At 34.4% G+C, this 18074-nt stretch overlaps 7 protein-coding genes across 7 annotated transcripts; 5 read left to right on the top strand and 2 right to left on the bottom strand.

Annotated features, from left to right (window-relative positions):
* Positions 1–2394: 2394 nt before the first annotated feature.
* DFA_03385 (uncharacterized protein) lies at positions 2395–3472 on the top strand (the record flags this gene model as incomplete). The annotated part of the gene is made up of 2 exons (XM_004362932.1): positions 2395–2879; positions 2998–3472. The coding sequence occupies 2 exons, from the start codon at positions 2395–2397 to the stop codon at positions 3470–3472; spliced, it is 960 nt and encodes a 319-aa protein (XP_004362989.1).
* Positions 3473–3763: 291 nt separating this feature from the next.
* Positions 3764–5715, bottom strand: DFA_03384 (RNA-binding region RNP-1 domain-containing protein; the record flags this gene model as incomplete). Its single annotated transcript, XM_004362931.1, has 3 exons — positions 3764–4455; positions 5399–5422; positions 5538–5715. 3 exons carry the CDS (start codon positions 5713–5715, stop codon positions 3764–3766), a joined length of 894 nt encoding a protein of 297 aa, XP_004362988.1.
* A 401-nt stretch (positions 5716–6116) lies between these two features.
* On the top strand, positions 6117–7230 carry taz (tafazzin family protein; the record flags this gene model as incomplete). Its single annotated transcript, XM_004362930.1, has 3 exons — positions 6117–6192; positions 6271–6674; positions 6772–7230. 3 exons carry the CDS (start codon positions 6117–6119, stop codon positions 7228–7230), a joined length of 939 nt encoding a protein of 312 aa, XP_004362987.1.
* A 56-nt stretch (positions 7231–7286) lies between these two features.
* DFA_03382 (uncharacterized protein) lies at positions 7287–9014 on the bottom strand (the record flags this gene model as incomplete). Its single annotated transcript, XM_004362929.1, has 1 exon — positions 7287–9014. One exon carries the CDS (start codon positions 9012–9014, stop codon positions 7287–7289), a length of 1728 nt encoding a protein of 575 aa, XP_004362986.1.
* Positions 9015–9462: 448 nt separating this feature from the next.
* On the top strand, positions 9463–15620 carry DFA_03381 (protein phosphatase 2C; the record flags this gene model as incomplete). Its single annotated transcript, XM_004362928.1, has 9 exons — positions 9463–9533; positions 9724–9743; positions 10992–11080; positions 11166–12956; positions 13022–13489; positions 13555–13686; positions 14261–14517; positions 14823–15480; positions 15576–15620. The coding sequence occupies 9 exons, from the start codon at positions 9463–9465 to the stop codon at positions 15618–15620; spliced, it is 3531 nt and encodes a 1176-aa protein (XP_004362985.1).
* An 881-nt stretch (positions 15621–16501) lies between these two features.
* DFA_03380 (uncharacterized protein) lies at positions 16502–16675 on the top strand (the record flags this gene model as incomplete). The annotated part of the gene is made up of 1 exon (XM_004362927.1): positions 16502–16675. The coding sequence occupies one exon, from the start codon at positions 16502–16504 to the stop codon at positions 16673–16675; it is 174 nt and encodes a 57-aa protein (XP_004362984.1).
* A 781-nt stretch (positions 16676–17456) lies between these two features.
* DFA_03379 (uncharacterized protein) lies at positions 17457–18065 on the top strand (the record flags this gene model as incomplete). Its single annotated transcript, XM_004362926.1, has 2 exons — positions 17457–17544; positions 17689–18065. 2 exons carry the CDS (start codon positions 17457–17459, stop codon positions 18063–18065), a joined length of 465 nt encoding a protein of 154 aa, XP_004362983.1.
* Positions 18066–18074: the final 9 nt, after the last annotated feature.

Here is an 18074-nt window from a genome sequence, read left to right as displayed (position 1 = left end):
CATCAATCAATATTAATTGTCTGTCACATTAATATCTTGTCCCTTCGCAATTGGTAATAATTCAAAGTGTATGCTCTCCATCTTTGTGTTACTAAAAAAATTGTTCTTGTAATATTGGTAACGATCGTATATAGCTATAATTGTCTGTTGTAATTCTGTAAGTACAATTCCTCCTCCCAACTAAACAACCAACCCACCACACTATCCATGTCCTCCTCTTTCTCCACACACACTGATTGATTGTTGGTATCCAAGTCAACAGTCATTCGAATATTTTCAAACAATAATCCAATCCTTATCAAGATGTGTTATATTAATCATCCATCCACCCATCGATTTGTGCGAATTTCTTTTCCGTGTGTAAACACCCACCATTTATTATTTGCTTTATTTGTTATACGTACACAAACGTAAACATGCTTTTTAGCATAACACTCTCCCACACGCATACACCCATATCCATCCATTCTTCTTCTTCTTTATGTGTTGCCAGTGTTTTTCTATGATCTAATAATAGATCAACATGGCTGCAGTATGAAACTATGTCTATCAATCACAAAAATATACCATCGCGATGTCTTTCTAGATGATAACATCACCACACGAGATGAATTGTAATTTCATAGATTTCAAAAAAGGATAGTCTGCATGGCAATCATGACAGAGGAATAGATCTATTTCACTTTTTAATTTTATTTTGGATAGGGTCATCACTTTCTATTATCCATCCAAATTTGTTCTTGTTTTTCTTTCAGGACGATCAGATGGGAATATAATTTGAAAGATAAAAGATACTCTTGAAAAAAAATAATAATTAACCTAGAATTTAAATTGTATGTGTTTTGTTTTTTTTGATCTGATAGCATCTGGTTTTGATCAGTTTGCTGATCTGACATGATATCATTTTTTAAACGATTTTAAAAACACTTTTACTCTAAAAGCACTACTACCACTTTACCAACAGTCCGTCCATCCATCCATCCATTCAACCAACGATATCGTTTACACTTCTTGATAATGTGCGCAGCTGGAAAGCAGGAAGAGCAGTGGTGCGTTGCGGGAGGGGGTTTGGATAGGAAAAAAAAAAACAATCAAAGGGGTGTTGTTTATTCATGATGTAGTCGTTAATTCTGGCGGGGTGATGGATTGGGATGATGGAATCAATCAATTGCCATTCGCCACCCATTAAGAAAAAAAAATACACACCAACAATCCAATCAAATTTAAACTCGCTCACCACTCAATCAACAAATAGTTGATCTGGGGACATTAGTTTCCAGCGGGCAATTGTGCTTGTGCTGGTGTGGATAGACTATCATTATTATTGTTATTGTTATTGTTGTTTATACTGTTGTCTGTTGTCTGTTGTATTGCTGGGATGGGTGATAAATGGTTGCCCTGTTTCCTCCTCGTTTCGGAAATTTACCCTAAAATTGGAGTCAGCAGTTTTCACTCCAATAGTTTGTGCACATGAAATATTCCAAACGTGTAGGGGTAACAGGCACAAATGCCAAATATGTGATTGTTGCTATTGGCAACACGAGCAGCACAACAAAGTATCTGTTTAAAAAGATAATTAATTAATCATAATATCCCTATGCTAATCTGGTGGGAGATGTTTAAGGGAGCTCCATCTATGTGCGAACGTACACCAACAAAGAGAAGCATAGTAGCAGCAGCAGGAACAACACAGTGGTTTTAGAGTTGCCAACAGTCTCACTCACCTCCTCCTCCTCCGATCACCATTGGCATGTCACCATCCATCACCGGCCGGGTTGGATGGCCGGGTGTGTCACTTGCCAGTATGGTGCGACACTGTCGTAGAGATGGGGTGGACGCCGCTTGAAATACCCATAACTTCAACATGGTGTGGGATTTATTGGCAATATCCCTACCCTCTCTAATCGCAAGCGATATTCCAATCGCCCCACTCTCCATCTACACAAAATCATCATCAATCAATCATCTATTCGAATCATCATCCCACCCATCTCCTCCATTGTATTTCCTTTAAATCCTCTTCTTGATATTATATATTAACAACTCTCTATTATTCTCTCTCCAATTTAGATTCTTCTCTCTTGTACACCATCCATCCTCCCAACCAACACCATCCCTACCCACCAACTAAAAAACAAACACTCCATAATCCCAGATCAGTCAATCAATCAACAAACTCTTCACCAATTGATCCCATCCTTCCCATCCCTCCATTTTGTATAAATAGACCTTTTGATTTTTATTTTCTAATCATTAATCAATTAATTAATCAACCAACAATAATAACAAATAACAAAAAGCGTTGAAAACTAATTCCTCAACAACAACAACAACAAACTACGAAGTTTAAATTTTAATCGATCACCACCCCCACCAATAATTACATTTAAAAAAATGGCAATTGAAAATATTTATTTCCGTTATCCAATGATGGGCGAGGCCTTACATAGACACAATTTTGCAGGTTTTGATTCACTTACAAGATTCCCAACATCATTATTTCCATCCAACTATTTTTACATGGCCTTTTGCATAATTGTCCTCTTATATACTGTTCACAAGCGTGAAAAAAAGTTGACTCGCTCAGCCAGTCACTTTATGGAAATCCTCTCCCTCACACCAGCCATCACCATATTGGAAATCAACTTCCACAAGCGTATTGTAAAAAGCACCAACCCACTTTCATCCAACAACAACAATAACAAGTCTGACTTGCAAAGCAACGAAGGTTTTATTTTTATCGAAGAGTTTTGTCAATCGCACGAAATCGACCCAGTCGTCCTCCATAATATGATCGCCTCTTCCATGAATCCATTTACTCCAAGCGACATTCAAATCAAGTGCAAGAACTCCTCTTCCAACTACCGTCTCTCGGGAAAGTATGACCCGACCACTGGCATCTTTCAAGGAATCATTCTCGACAATAGCCAAGAGAAACAACAACTCAGGTACTCGAGATACCTTGACTCACGACCCACTCACCGGTCTCCAAAATAGATACCGTCTCAATAACAAGATTGAAAAGTTTTGTAACAAGTCTTCATCTGACCTTTGTTCCATCTTTTTTATCGACCTCAATCACTTTAAGCAAATCAATGATACCTATGGACACGACAATGGAGATGTTGTCCTCAAATCAGTAGCCAATCGTTTCCAACAACTTGCCGATGAGTCTGTCCTTCCAGTCAGACTTTCTGGCGATGAGTTCCTCATTGTCAAGCGCAACGTTGAATCGACCGAACATGCCAACCAATTTATCGATGGCTTTTTATCAAGTGTATCTTCCGACTGTATCAACCTCACCAACGAAACAAACATCAAGGTATCTCTATCCTTTGGTGGTGTTGTATTTACCAAATCTCAATCTACTTCAACCGAGAAGTTGATCAAATGTGCCGATGAAAGAATGTATCAAATGAAAAAAAACCTTTTACCAAAAGAACAAGTAACTGTAAATTTCACCGATCTCTAATAACAACATATATATTTTATTTAAATATAAAAAAAAAAACAAGGGATTAACCTTTTTTTTTTTTTTTTTTTTTACCAACCCTCAAAAAAAATATTCTTTCTTCTTTGTTGTTTTATAATTATAATTGTTGTTGTTGTTGTTGTTTATTAAATAATTTTTAAATATTATATTAATGTTTTTGTTGTTGTTGAGTTGAATTAATTAAATTAAATTAAAGGTATGAAAATTATTATTATTATTATTTGTTTGTTTGTTTGTTGGATTCCTCTTCTTACTCTATCTATCTTTTTTTTATTTTCCATTTCCATTTCCATTTTCATGACCATTTGAACCATTTTGATGATTATTATCATTTGAATGATCTAAACTACTATTTGCATTTGTTGGTTCATTTGATTTTGTTGGAGAGGAATCTCTACTGCCTGATGAACGTTTTTTATCTCTTGATCTAGATCTATCCTTGTCCTTTCTATCTTTTGATCTATCTCTTTTTTTTCTATCTTTTCTATCTCTTGATCGATCCCTTGAACGATCTCTAGACGATGATCTATATCGCTTTCTGTCTCTTGATCTATTTCTATCTCTTCTATTTCTGTCTCTTGATCTGTTTCTTGAACGATCTCTCGAGTAGGATCTGTCGCGTGACCAGGAACGATCCTCTTTTCTGTCTCTTGAACGGTCTCTAGAACGGTCTCTTGAACGATCTCTGGATCTATCTCTGGAACGATCCCTCGAGTAGGAACGGTCTCTAGAACGGTCTCTTGAACGGTCTCTTCTGCTTCTTCTACGTCTTTCTCTGTCTCTTGAGCGTGAAGAGGATCTGTATCGCTTGTCCCGTTTGGGTGAACGTCTTCCCCTGCTTCTCGATCTCTCCCTCTCTCTCTCGCGTGATGGTGTTCTACTTCGGGATCGCTTTCCCTTGTTTGGACATTCTTTTGACCAATGTCCTTCTTGGTTACATGTGAAACATTTATTATTTACGACTAATGTAAATTAAAAGAAAGAGAGATAAGATTATTTCATTAATATATAAGTTGATTTGGTTTTATTGTTTTCGGTATATATATATATGTAAAGAGACATAGAAGAGGGGCAACAAAACAAGGGAGGACGACAAGGACACAGAGGGGGAGAGGAAGGGGTAGACGGATGGATGATAAGGGGAGGTAGTGGGTGGAGGCCAAGACAGAAAATCAAGAAAAGAAGCACACCGGTGGACTGGTTTATTCCTTCCTTTTGAAAGAGAGAGAGAGCACGAGCACGCACTGTACACAGTCGGCACAGCATCAGCAGTAGGCAGAGCTAGCTTCATCTCTTTGAAACTAAGGAAGGAATAACCAAGGCAGGCGAGCAAGGTCCAGTCTATCAGCTGCTTTAAACGTCTGGCTTTCTGAAAATTAAAAAAGACCCCTAGACAATGCAGAACTGACGGACGGACCTTTGGCAATTGGCAAAAAAATGGAAGGACAGACAGAAAAGGAAGGAGTACCCTCACACGATGTGTTGGGTTTCAAACTTGGCAAGTTTTGTAAATTGTGAAACTTAAACTTGTGTAAAGTTAAACCAACAACAAAGGAGAGGGTGGCAGTGTGCCCCTTGGATGCACAGGCCAGAGCAAAGGAATAGATATATATATATATATAATTTATAGGAAGAAGAGGAATCCCTTTAGAGGAAGAGGAGAACCACACTCTTTATAGATAGTAAAAAAAAAAAAAAAAAAAAAAAAAAAGAGTAATATATATATTTGACAAAGAAGTCATATTTTGAGATTAACATCTGATTTGTTTCGGATTTCGGAAAATTAAAAGCAATCTCGATTCAATCCACGTTGTAAGACGTGACGATGATAATGATCTCTTGATTAAACAAGATATATACGTATATACATATACCAAAGATAATTTATAAAGAGAATGTACTTACCAGCTTTACCACCTTTAGCCCATTCTACACACATTTTAACTCCATGGAGATTTAAACCTATCATATGACATTACAATGATTGTGTTAGTGTCGCGAAAAGTAGTTGTTTTGATTATTCATCTGTATAATGACTATATACCATTTAAAGCTTTCATTGCGTCGTCAGCATCTCTTCTTTCTTTAAATTCGATAAAAGCAAAGCATTTGCCACCTACTTGCTTTACATCATTTCTAGTTATTGTACCATATTTTGAAAATAGATCATTTAGATCTTTACGATTTGTTTCATTTGATAGTTTTCCAATATACAATGACATTCTTTTTCGATCGTCGTCTTCGTCGTTGTTATGTTTGTTTTTGTTTGTTCTATCTAGTCTATTCTATTCTTTTATCTAATCTATCTATCTAATTCCTATCTATTCTTTTTTGTTAAATAAATATATTTTAAAATTACAAAACAATCAATTTACAACTATTACAATTACTACTACTATCTATTATTATCTATAAAGTCGAATAGAAAAAGAAGAAGAAGAATAGAGAGGATTTTTTTTAGTTTTCAACGGATCAATTGACAAACAAAAAAACAAAAAAAAAAAAAAAAAAAGAAAAGAAAGAAAAGGAAGACAATAGGAAAGAGAGGTGAATGACACTTCCATTCTGTTTTAAAAGTAGATTTCAATGAACACTAACTTTACTTAATAGTGATGATACAAAGATGAAAAGAATAGTTAATAATCCTATATTTGTACCACAACCAAAAACCTTGAGTAAACTAGCTTTTACAACTGTAGGTAAGGAAGGTTAAGGTCACATGCATCTATGTCGTCGGAACGACCTTGAATAACAATATTGTTTATTTTAATGTATAGGATTAACATGTAAAGCTTGGTCAAGTTTAAATCTATGGAAGATACATGGTCAAAAGCATTTTGAATCAGTGATGAACAAAAGAATAGTTGATATGAACAAATGTATCACTTTTGACAATACATTCAAATCATCTGATATTGATCAACTAATATCAAATGGAATCATTGGAAATAATAATAATAATAATATTAATAGTAATGTTGTACAAATACCACCTTTACTTCCAAGACCACTTGTAACAATATCAAATCATATGTGTAATTTAGATGACCCTATTTTATGGGGTCGATTATTACCCTTTGATACATTATGCAATCCAATTCATATGCGTTGGACTTTGGCCGCTTCAAATATTCTCTTTACAAATCCAATTTATTCAAAAATATTTACTCTTGGTAAATGTGTATGTTGAACCACATATGTGATTAAAAACATAACATATAATATAAATATAATGTACATATGATATTTATGGTTTATTTACTTTTTATATTATTTAGATTAAAACAATTAGAGGAGATGGAGTATTTCAAGATGCAATTGATATTGGTATTGAAAAATTGGAAAATGGTCAATGGGTACATTTGTTTCCAGAGGCAAAGGTAAATCAATCAGATGAATTGTTAAGATTTAAATGGGGTATTGGTAGAATGATAGCAGAGTCAAAGGTATCACCTTTGATTTTACCAATATATCACACTGGGTTGGATAAATCCATGCCATTGGGTAAACTACCTATTCCACGTGTATTTAAAAGTATTGATATTACCATTGGTAAACCTTTTACATGTGACCATCTTTTAAATACCGAGATTGACCAACAAACTAAACAACAACTATTAGATAATATGACATTACCCTATCGACAAGACCCAAGATATTTAAGATACAAATTAATTACAGATCATATTGAATCAAAATTTAAACAATTATTAGATTTTTCTAAAACTTTAAAATAAACAAAAAAAAAAAAGTGTATTGATTTGACTATGTACAATATTTGATCAATTTTATTTTAATTTTTACGGATTACATGATTATAACCAGCAATTAAATCATTAAACTTTGTTTCCAAAACATCAACAGAATAATAATTATTTTCTGGTTTTGTATCGTGATTTGAATTGATGGATGCAAGGTTATCTCGAATGTATTGATTGATGGATTGAAGGGTAGCCAATCGATCCAAGGTATTTTGATTTGGTGATTGAATTTCCTTTAGATGGTTTGTTTCTTGTTCAATGTCTTTGAGAAGGATTTCTTTCTTTTCTTCACATTCTTTGGTTGATGTGATACTTCTGGTTCGGTACTTCCAATGGTCGTCAACAGTGGTCATGTAATCGAATATTCTCTCTTTACCTTCGCGGTTGACATTGGACATTGCATGGATTGTCTTTTGGACATTGATACAGTACAACATGTATTGTGCCAGTCCAGAGTTGTCAAACCAGTAAAACGACGAAGTCGAGAGGTAGATGGAAAGGGTTGATTCGAATGAAGACCGGATTTTGAATAGGATATTATCCATGTATTCGGTAAACGATAGTGATGATGTTTCCGAGAATGCATTGCATCCTTCGACGGTGAATTGTTGGTTTTCGAAAGTGAGATAGTCAAGTACACGTTTCTCAATTTGTTCGTTTTGTTTTAAATGCCAAAGGTTTTTCGGTAGACAATAGGATATGGACTCTCGCTCACTATTGTATTCTTGGTCGTCTATCAACTCGTCTTCCATCATGGTTTGGGTATCCTCTTGACTGCTTGTACTATACACTGCCGGTGTAGTTTCATTACTATTGTAAGCGGCCGTCGAGGTGGTGGGGTCCGAGTGGTTGGAAAAGTCAGTGGTGGAGGTAGCAGGAGAAAAACTACAAACATTGAATGGGAAATTGATTTGCGATTCTGGATACTTGGCGTTATAGTCTGCACAAAGACTACTAATCCCTTTGTATAGAGCTCCCATATGACCGTGTGAGAAATGTTCTATCCAACACCAAAAGAATTGAGTGTCAAAATGAGTGACGATGTTTTTTTTCATGAGGTTACATTCCTCTTGGTAGGTGAGGAATCCTTGGGGACTAAGAATACTTTTAAAGAATTTGTCAATGTTGGCCAATAGAGTTGGGTAGATTCTGAGGACCAATAACAAATAGCCAATGGATATCATGTTGACTAGGGTGAGGTCAGATTTTGATAGAATGATTTGAATACCAAACTCTGGGTCACCAGACATATTGAAAACATGGTCGACCAGTTTAATGTTGGCCATGACCACTTTTCGGATATCCAATAGATTCAATACTTGAATTCTAGTTGCATCATTATAGATGGATGGAGATATCTCTCCTTCCCTTGTTGCTCTATAATTGATATAATCTACAGAGTTTTGAAGAAACGATAATAATGGAATGATAGGTGTACCAAAAAATTCAAAAACTTGGTATTGTCCAGAAGAACTGCTGTTGGAACCACTTATGGAACCATTACTGTAATTTGAACTACTGGAAATTGAACTATTTGAACTAACATCATCTTGAATTGGTATATGTACATTTAAATTTGAATTTGAATTTGAAGTTGAATGAATTGGATGATGATCATGATTTACATATGGATGAAGATTATTATTATTCAAATCAAAATGATTATGGTTATGATTAGTTTCAAAATGATTATGATGAAGATTATTATTATTATTATTATTATTATTTAGATCAAAATGATTATGACGATGATCGGACATGATAAAGGGATTTTCAAAAAAAAAACAAAAAGTAATGGAGGGTATCTTGTGATGTTTTTTAGAATCTATTTTCTAAATTGGAAAAGGATAATTTGTTTATTAATAAATATGAGGGTTATAAACACTATTCATCATTTTGGCATACTCATCTCTCTTTTTTTTTTTAATGTACACAATGAGAACATAGGAAAAAAAAAAAATAGATATATGGGGAGGCTGTTGTCGAGGTAAGGGATGACGAAGAGGAGGAGAGGTGGTGGAAATATGAGATTGATTCATGATGAAGAATGACGAAATGGTGAATGAATGGTGGGAAGGGAGAAAACAGTGGTGAATCATATTAAAAGGGTGTGATAATTGATAGATTAATTAATGGACTACTCCTCCTCCTCCTCCTCCTCGCCCCATACTAGTCGACTATCGACTAAATTTGCTTCCAATAATGAAAATGAAGTATATACTAATTATCAAAGAAGAGAGGAAAATTAGTGGGGCAACATTGTCAACCAAAGTTACAATGTAATTAACCCTCTTTCTCTCTATCTCGATGTAAAAAATTAATTGAGTATGTCGTGGAGGGATGGATGGTGGGGGTTTCACACAAGAAAAACGAGAGGGAGGGATATGATGGGCAAAAATAAACTTTGAAAGTTTCTATTTCTATTTCTATTTCTACTTCTACTTCTACTTCTACTATTTACTGTTTTAGAGTGTTGATATCATACCTTGGTATAATTTGCAAAAAAAAAGATGGATTATAAAAAATTAATTTTTAATAATTTATTATCAGGGTTCAAATTCTCCTAGATGATGTTGATTCTTTTTTAAATTCTTGATGATGTTGATGACTGATAATATTATGCCCATTACTACTACTATTATGATTTTTAATGATTTCTCCAAACAAAAAAAACTAATTATAGCAAACTAGATAAAAATAACAACATCAAACAGATAGATAGAGAAAGAGAAAGGGTTGGTTGTCTAAAGAAACATAAAGAATCATTTCTACCAAACACAGTCCTTGATATAGAAAAAAAGGGATGATCTTTTAGCTCAGCTTCTTGTTGCGAAATAAATAGACAACCTAGTGGACAAAAGCTCGTCACAGTCCCTGCTCAAAACAACAAGATATTCTTTTTATTCAAAAAAGGAAATTGTCTTCTTTTCCATGTTTCTAGAAAATTAATTAATTTCAATTTTTTTTTTATTAAATAATAAAAATTAAAATATTATCCATTGAAATTTGAATCTATATCAATTTTAAAATGTTCTTGAAAAGAAATTTTGAAAGTTGAAATGTGTAGTTCTTTTTGAAAACTTTTTTTTTAATTTATAAAAAAAACTAACTACATTGTCGACTTGATATTTTATTGGTTGGTCAAGATGAGTAAAAAAATCCTACTGAACCACCCCAACGATCCAATTTAATTTTGGACGTCCGAAAAAAAAATTAAAAAAAAATGGATTTTTTCGACATTTTTTTGTGTGCTAAACCTGCTTGATTGAAATATTAGGAGGATACAAATATTATATTACAACAATCTATCTATATCACACACACAAACAACACAAACGATCGTCGTTGATTAAATATCTCATCTTATTGCACTCTCAACATTAATAGCAATAACAAAAACAATAATATCAACAACAACATCATCATCTATTACTACTAGCAAGAGAACAAAAAGGCGCATTTAAATTAGCTCTTACACCACCCTTCTTTAACCAACCACAAACCACAAAATAAATTAGAATAATCAAAACAAACAAAAAAATATTAATATATTAATTAAAAACAAAAGAGAGAGAAGAACTAGAATACGGCAGTTAAAATAATATCAAACAAACAAACAAACAAGAGTTAATATATATATAATATATCTATCACTAAACTAAAAGTAAAAGAAAAAAAGATATAGAAAGAAAGAAAGAGAAGAGATAGATATAAAATATATAAATATATATATAAAGTAATAAGTTTTACTATTACTACAACATTATTAGCAAGGATGATGGTCCCTTCACTATCAACTTCTATATCATCTCCTTCTTTTTTTAAGGTATGTATTTTATTATTGATAATAGCTCATCTCCCTTTTTCTTCTTCTTCTTTATTAATAACCATATCTTATTATTTCTAATTAGAACCGAGAAGGAGAAAATGATGACGATCAAGAACAACAACAACAACTACAAGATGGCGATCAAGAAGATAATGTAAATAATAATATTAATAATAATAATAATAATGTTGAAGGAGGAGTTGATGATGGTCAAGGAACAGTACCAAACTTTGGTGATTTAAGTGATTTGCTTATTCCATCACTAAATATACCAGAACTACTTGATGAATTGAATCAACATTCAGATACTTGTTCGAATCATTCATTGCAACAACAACAACAGAATATACTTTCAACAAGTACCAATAGTAATAAATCAACAAATTCTATTGGTAGTGCAGGCAAGAGATCGTTGGGATATCAAATCTACCGAACCTTTCCATACAGAGGTAGTCTACCATCACCATTGATGCAAATCATCAATCAGTTGGGTGACGAAGGTGGAGCACCTGCTAGAGAAGAGGGAGGTGGTGGTGAAGAAAAGACCAAACCAAAACCATGCTCAACCAATGCACTCCGTCACAGTCGTCAATACAAGGGACTGCAACTCAACCTGCCTCCATCCGATGTCAACACGATCGACATTATCACCAACCCATCGAGAAAGAGTCAAGAACTCAAGGCACTCTCGCCAAGATCAGGTGGCCAAGTACTCGACTCGTCGTTTTTCCAACCACCTCCTCTTGAAAGAAATATAAATGCTAGTATGGAGGCTGAATTTGATGATCAAAGTATTAGAGGTTCGGTATCATACGAGATGCCAAGCAACGGAAGTATTAGTATTACCAACAGCAGTAATAATATTGCTACAAGTAGTAGTGAAGCAACTGAACTACGTGAATCCTCATCAAAATCAAAATGGAGTGAATTGGTTCAAAGTTTAGAACCTCAACAAAAACTTCAAGAGGAATCATCATTATCATCATTGTCATTGGATTCATTAAAGAATCTAGATTTGGATGGTATATCTTTGGAATTCAAGGAAGAGAGTGCAATGAATGGTAGTCTTGGTAGATTGGATTTTGATCAAAATGCTTTATCATCCATATCAATGGATCTACTCGAAGAACCATCATCATCATCTCTTAAAAGTACTACAACCATTAATAGTGATCAAGTAGGAGGAGGAGAAGAAGAAGAAGAAAAAGAAAAAGAAAAAGAAAAAGACAACATGAATAATACGAGTATAAACAACTCACCACCTGTACAATCTAATAATAATAATAATGAAAACAACCAATCTACAACTACATCACCACCCTTATTTATTGATTCGCGAACCAATGCCTATAGAATTAAAGGTCAATTGGAAATGTCTGGAGACACAAACCTAACCAAAAAGAAACCAGGACTCTCACGTACCATCACTTTTGCCGATTCAGAGTCTATTCATCACTTTTTTGGCGATCCAACCGTACCACAAAAACCATATGAACCAAAACAACTACAACAACAACCTCCAACGGTCAGTGAAAGAGATAGACCTGGTAGAATCAGTCTTTCATCGTTGTTTCCAAGATTACCATTCAATAGTAATAATAATCCAACTTCTCTTCCAAGTCACTCCAATGCGCCATCCAAGTTTTACTATCCACTATTGCAACCACAACCAACTACTCTAATCAGAGGATTTGCCAGTAAAGCAGATACCAATATTAGAGGTCTAAAAAGAGCTAAAAAGAATCTAGACATGGAAGATGAATGGTTAACAATGCATCCATTTGGTGATGATCCTCAAATGGCCTTATTTGCCATTTTTGATGGTCACTCTGGTAAAAATTGTGCTGTTGCTGCTAAAGAAATCTTACCAAATGTAAATCGAAAGAAAAAAAAAAGAATATAAATAATTTATTAATCATTTTATTTCTATTTTTTTAGGTATTATTAAAATATATTCAAACAGCAAAAAAAGAATGTGGAGGTAAAAACATTTATGATATGAGAGGAGTATTCCTAAGTACATTTAAAGAAACCGATGCTCTTTTATCAAAATATGAATATGAAGGAGCAACAGCAACCATTGTTTTGATATGGAGAGTTGGAGAACAAAGATTTTTACAATCTGCCAATGTTGGTGATTCCTCTGCTTTTCTTAGTTATGCAGGTGAAACCTTGACATTAACCAAGGATCATAGACTATCTGATCCAGAGGAACAACAAAGAATCAGAGATGATGGAATCGAATTGGGTGAAAACCAAACAAGAATCAATGGTCTCATGGTTAGTAGAGCTTTGGGTGATCACTTTATCAAACATTTAAATTGTGGTTTATCTGGTTCTCCAACTATTTCACCCCCAATTTCCCTTACTCCTTTCCATTCTCATTTAATTGTTGCATCTGATGGTGTATGTATAAAAAATAGAAAATAGAAATCAAAAAAAAAATATTAATTAGTTTCTATATTTCTTAGTTGTGGGATGTTATTTCAGGTAATAGAGCATTGGAAATGATAAAGACAGAACAAACTGAAGAGAAAATGGCCAGTTTATTACTTCAATGTGCATTAAAATCGATTAAATCTAAAGATAATATTTCAATCATTGTATCAACCTTGTAATATATTTAATAATCAACAACCCCTTTTAAAAACAACTAAAAAAAAAAGAAAAGAAAAGGATTATCAACAACACATATATAATAACAAATAACAACAAATACATAATCTATTAATCTTTTTTTTTTTTAAAAAATAAAAAAAAAATAACAACATTACTTTATTTATCATCAAATCTCGCAATTATAGATATATATAATAAATCTTCTTTTTGTTGATCGATTTGATCTATTGATTCAATCCTTTTTTGGGAAGAAAACGTAGTATTCTCAAATGGACGACGAAAGACGATCAATCTATCTAACCGTGCGGTTCAAAAGAGGAATGGGTTGCCGAATGGTCTCCTCAACATACACCTGGTCATGACAAAGATTGCATCATAATTACACATGTACGTAAAAAAAATTATAAAAACCCAAGTCGCCATCAGTCGACTGAAAAGTGGAGAGCGAAAAATCGATCTTTTTTTTTTGCTATTTTTTTAACATTTTTTTTTCTCTCACTCACAGTGTGATAGCTCGTCAAAAGTTTCTTGTATATTTTTTTTTTTTTGTTGTTTCAGGTGATTATTTGTTATACACATAATTTCAGAATGTCCAAGGATCAAAAACAAGACCCAGTCTTCAACTTTATCAAGGATTCCTTGATTGGTGGTACCGCCGGTGGTGTTTCCAAGACCATTGTCGCCCCAATTGAACGTGTCAAGCTCCTCCTCCAAGTTCAAGCTGCCTCCACCCAAATTGCCGCTGACAAGCAATACAAGGGTATCATCGATTGTTTCAGCAGAGTCTCAAAGGAACAAGGTGTCATGTCTTTATGGTAAATATATTAAAAAAAAAAACAAATAATAGGCAATAGATAAATCATGTAATACAACAAGAAGAACAACACAATTGTAGTAGCAGTAGTACAAGTAACAGCATACCAGCAAATACATACATACATACATACACCAATCATCTTCACCACCATCATCACTTGATCATCAACATAGATGGGGAACGAAAAAAAAAAATAGCAAAAGGAAAAAAAAAATCTAAAAAAGCCGAAAAAAAATCGAATCGAATCAAGTTCACATGACTAATTTTTTCCTTCTATTCATATTACTATTTTTCATTTTTTAGGAGAGGAAATCTTGCCAACATCATCAGATACTTCCCAACCCAAGCCTTGAACTTTGCCTTCAAGGACAGATACAAGAAGTTCTTCGTCAGATGGTCTCCCAAGCAAGACCCATTCAAGTTCTTTGTTGGTAACTTGTTCTCTGGTGGTGCTGCTGGTGCTACTTCCCTCCTCTTTGTTTACCCACTCGATTTCGCCCGTACTCGTCTCGGTGCTGATGTTGGTGTTGGTGGTCAACGTCAATTCACTGGTTTGGGTAACTGTATCTCAACCATCTACAAGCGTGACGGTTTGATTGGTTTGTACAGAGGTTTTGGTGTCTCTGTCGGAGGTATCTTTGTATACCGTGCTGCTTTCTTTGGTGGTTATGATACTGCCAAGGGTATCCTCATCGACGATCCAAAGAACGCCACTTTCTGGCAAAACTGGGCTATCGCCCAAGTTGTCACCACCATTGCTGGTGTCGTCTCATACCCATTCGATACTGTTAGACGTAGAATGATGATGCAAGCCGGTCGTGCTGACATTCTCTACTCTAGCACCTGGGACTGTTGGGTAAAGATTGCCAAGAATGAAGGTCCATCTGCTTTCTTCAAGGGTGCCCTCTCCAACGCCATCCGTGGTTCTGGTGGTGCCCTCGTTTTAGTAATTTATGACGAAGTAGGCATCACATAATATAAGAATATCAACAAAGAAGATGATATACTAACACCTTTTCTTTCCTTTCTTTTCCTTTTTTTTTTTTTCTATTACAGATGCAAAAGTTGCTCGGTTTCGAAGGTGGTGTTGGTTCCGAGTAAACCTTTGGTTTATCAAGTTCCTTTCTACAATAATAAAGAAACAACATTATTATACAAACAATCATACAATCACTTTGATAATCATTTGGTCTTTATTAAACTTTTTCTGAGTTTTATATTCTTGGGAAGATGGAAGTCCAAGAATATCAATGCTTTGGCAAGCTGGTCAGGTCAATACTAGTATGGCAGGAGTTTGTGGTACGGAATTTCTTAAATGATCGTCCTCAATTTAGAATGGACAAGGACAAGAAATACTGGCAGAATACTATGTGGCTTTTCGGTGAGTACAATTTCAAGTCATTCCAATTCTGAATACTTTTGCTTCCATGAAATAATGATGTTATGGCGTATATTCGCGAACCAATGCCTATAGAATTAAAGGTCAATTGGAAATGTCTGGAGACACAACAACCTCCAGAATCAGTCTTTCATCGTTGTTTCCAAGACTATTCAGTAGTAACAATAATCCAACTTCTCTTCCAAGTCACTCCAATGCCAATATAAGAGGTCTTAAAAGAGCTATAAAGAACCTAGACGTGGAAGATGAATGGCTAACAATGCATCCATCTGGTGATGATCCTCAGATGGCCTTATTTGCCATTTTGATGGACACTCTGGTAAAAATTGTGCTGTTGCTGCTAAAGAATTCTTACCAAATGTAAATAGAAAAAGAAAAAGAAAAGAAAAAGAAAAGAAGAATATAATTTATTAATCATTTTATTTTTTTAGGTATTATTAAAATATATTTAAACAACATAAAAAGAATGTGGAGGTAAAAACATTTATGATATGAGAGGAGTATTCCTAAGTACATTTAAAGAAACCGATGCTCTTTTATCAAAATATGAATATGAAGGAGCAACAGCAACCATTGTTTTGATATGGAGAGTTGGAGAACAAAGATTTTACAATCTGCCAATGTTGGTGATTCCTCTGCTTTTCTTAGTTATGCAGGTGAAACCTTGACATTAACCAAGGATCATAGACTATCTGATCCAGAGGAACAACAAAGAATAAGAGATGATGGAATGGTTCTGGTGGTGCCCTCGTTTTAGTAATTTATGAAAAAAAAAATCAATATTTTCTACGGTTAACAGATCTGATTTTAAATGGTGTTATCAAGAGAATTATTATTATGATATTGTACAATATCATAATTATAATTCTCTTGAGTTACTATAGGCTTTGACACAATGAACAGTCTCTATTCTTAAATAATAATTAAAATTAATTTGTTTTTTTTGCCTGAGGTGTGGTTCACTTCAAAAAAAAATTTCTCTTTATTATTGTAGTTCATCTTATAACAAACTTTATCGACTTGTACGTTTCCAACTGTCACTGACAGTCAGTCAGCTATCTGAGACTGAAAGGAAAGGTGACGACAATCAGACTGCAAGAAGAACAACCAAGCTTCGATTTTCAATCACTAGCAACATATAGATATAGAAAAGATACAGAGATACAAGGAGAATTAATGAATACACTAACACCGATCGGTGGATGTTGGACTGATCAATCTCATTTAGGAACCTATAAAAACTACCAGCCAACAATAGTATCTGTTCGCATCTGAGCCCTCCTCCTCCTCCTCCATGGCCACAGCCATTCTACCTATATAGTATTACCAAGTATATTAATTGTAAGAAACAAATATCACAGTTCTTCTTCCCTTTTCTATCTTCAATCATCACACTTGAATAGGCATCATTATTTAGCTCGTATCAATAATCTTTATTAAATAACACACATTAACATTTTATTATTACTACTACTTTTTAAAACTGTAGAACTACCAACAGCAGTAAAACATGGATACTAGTAAAAATTTAAAAAGAAATGAAGGGTGATTCCCTTTTAAAAGAGAATCCTAAAAAAGTATCCACGAAGCAATTCAACCTCGAATCAGCTCTCCATGACCCAGTTTGTCGATATCAACCCCAATGGAGGTAACAATCGCAACTTGTTTACCTGCTCCAAGAAAGCTGCACCTCCTCCTCTTCCTACTCCCCCAGAAGGTTGCTGCCGCCAAGAAGACCCAAACCTCGATTGACACCCTTTTGTTTCAAAGTCGACCCTGTCCAACCCAATGGAGGTAATGATGTCAAGTTTACCGACGATGAACCCACCTCTTTATCAAATTATTCTTCATCTACTTCTTCAACATCTACCTCGATGTCTGCTTCTTCATTATCAACAACATCCAATATTGGAGGTGAATTGCATGATGATAATGGTGATGATGACCTTGATTATTACAGGTCTCATGTTCCTCTAGAGGCTGTTGGTAGAGACCTCAAGTCGTTTGACCAAAAGCTGCGTCTATCAGTTGAAATATGGGTCAACGAGCCTCTCAACACCTCTTCAATCGCCATGAATGAAGACCGCTCCGACGATCCAGGTCCTCAAAGAGATCCTTGCCAAAATCACAATCTCAATGGAGGTTAAAATTAACGA

This window comes from Cavenderia fasciculata (genome assembly GCF_000203815.1).
Source record: "Cavenderia fasciculata unplaced genomic scaffold Scf_Dfasci-G-b-205a01.r1-3, whole genome shotgun sequence".
Classification (NCBI taxonomy): Eukaryota; Evosea; class Eumycetozoa; order Acytosteliales; family Cavenderiaceae; genus Cavenderia; species Cavenderia fasciculata.
The sequence above is the reverse complement of the archived record's forward strand: the minus strand, read 5'-3'. Positions and strand labels throughout refer to the sequence as shown.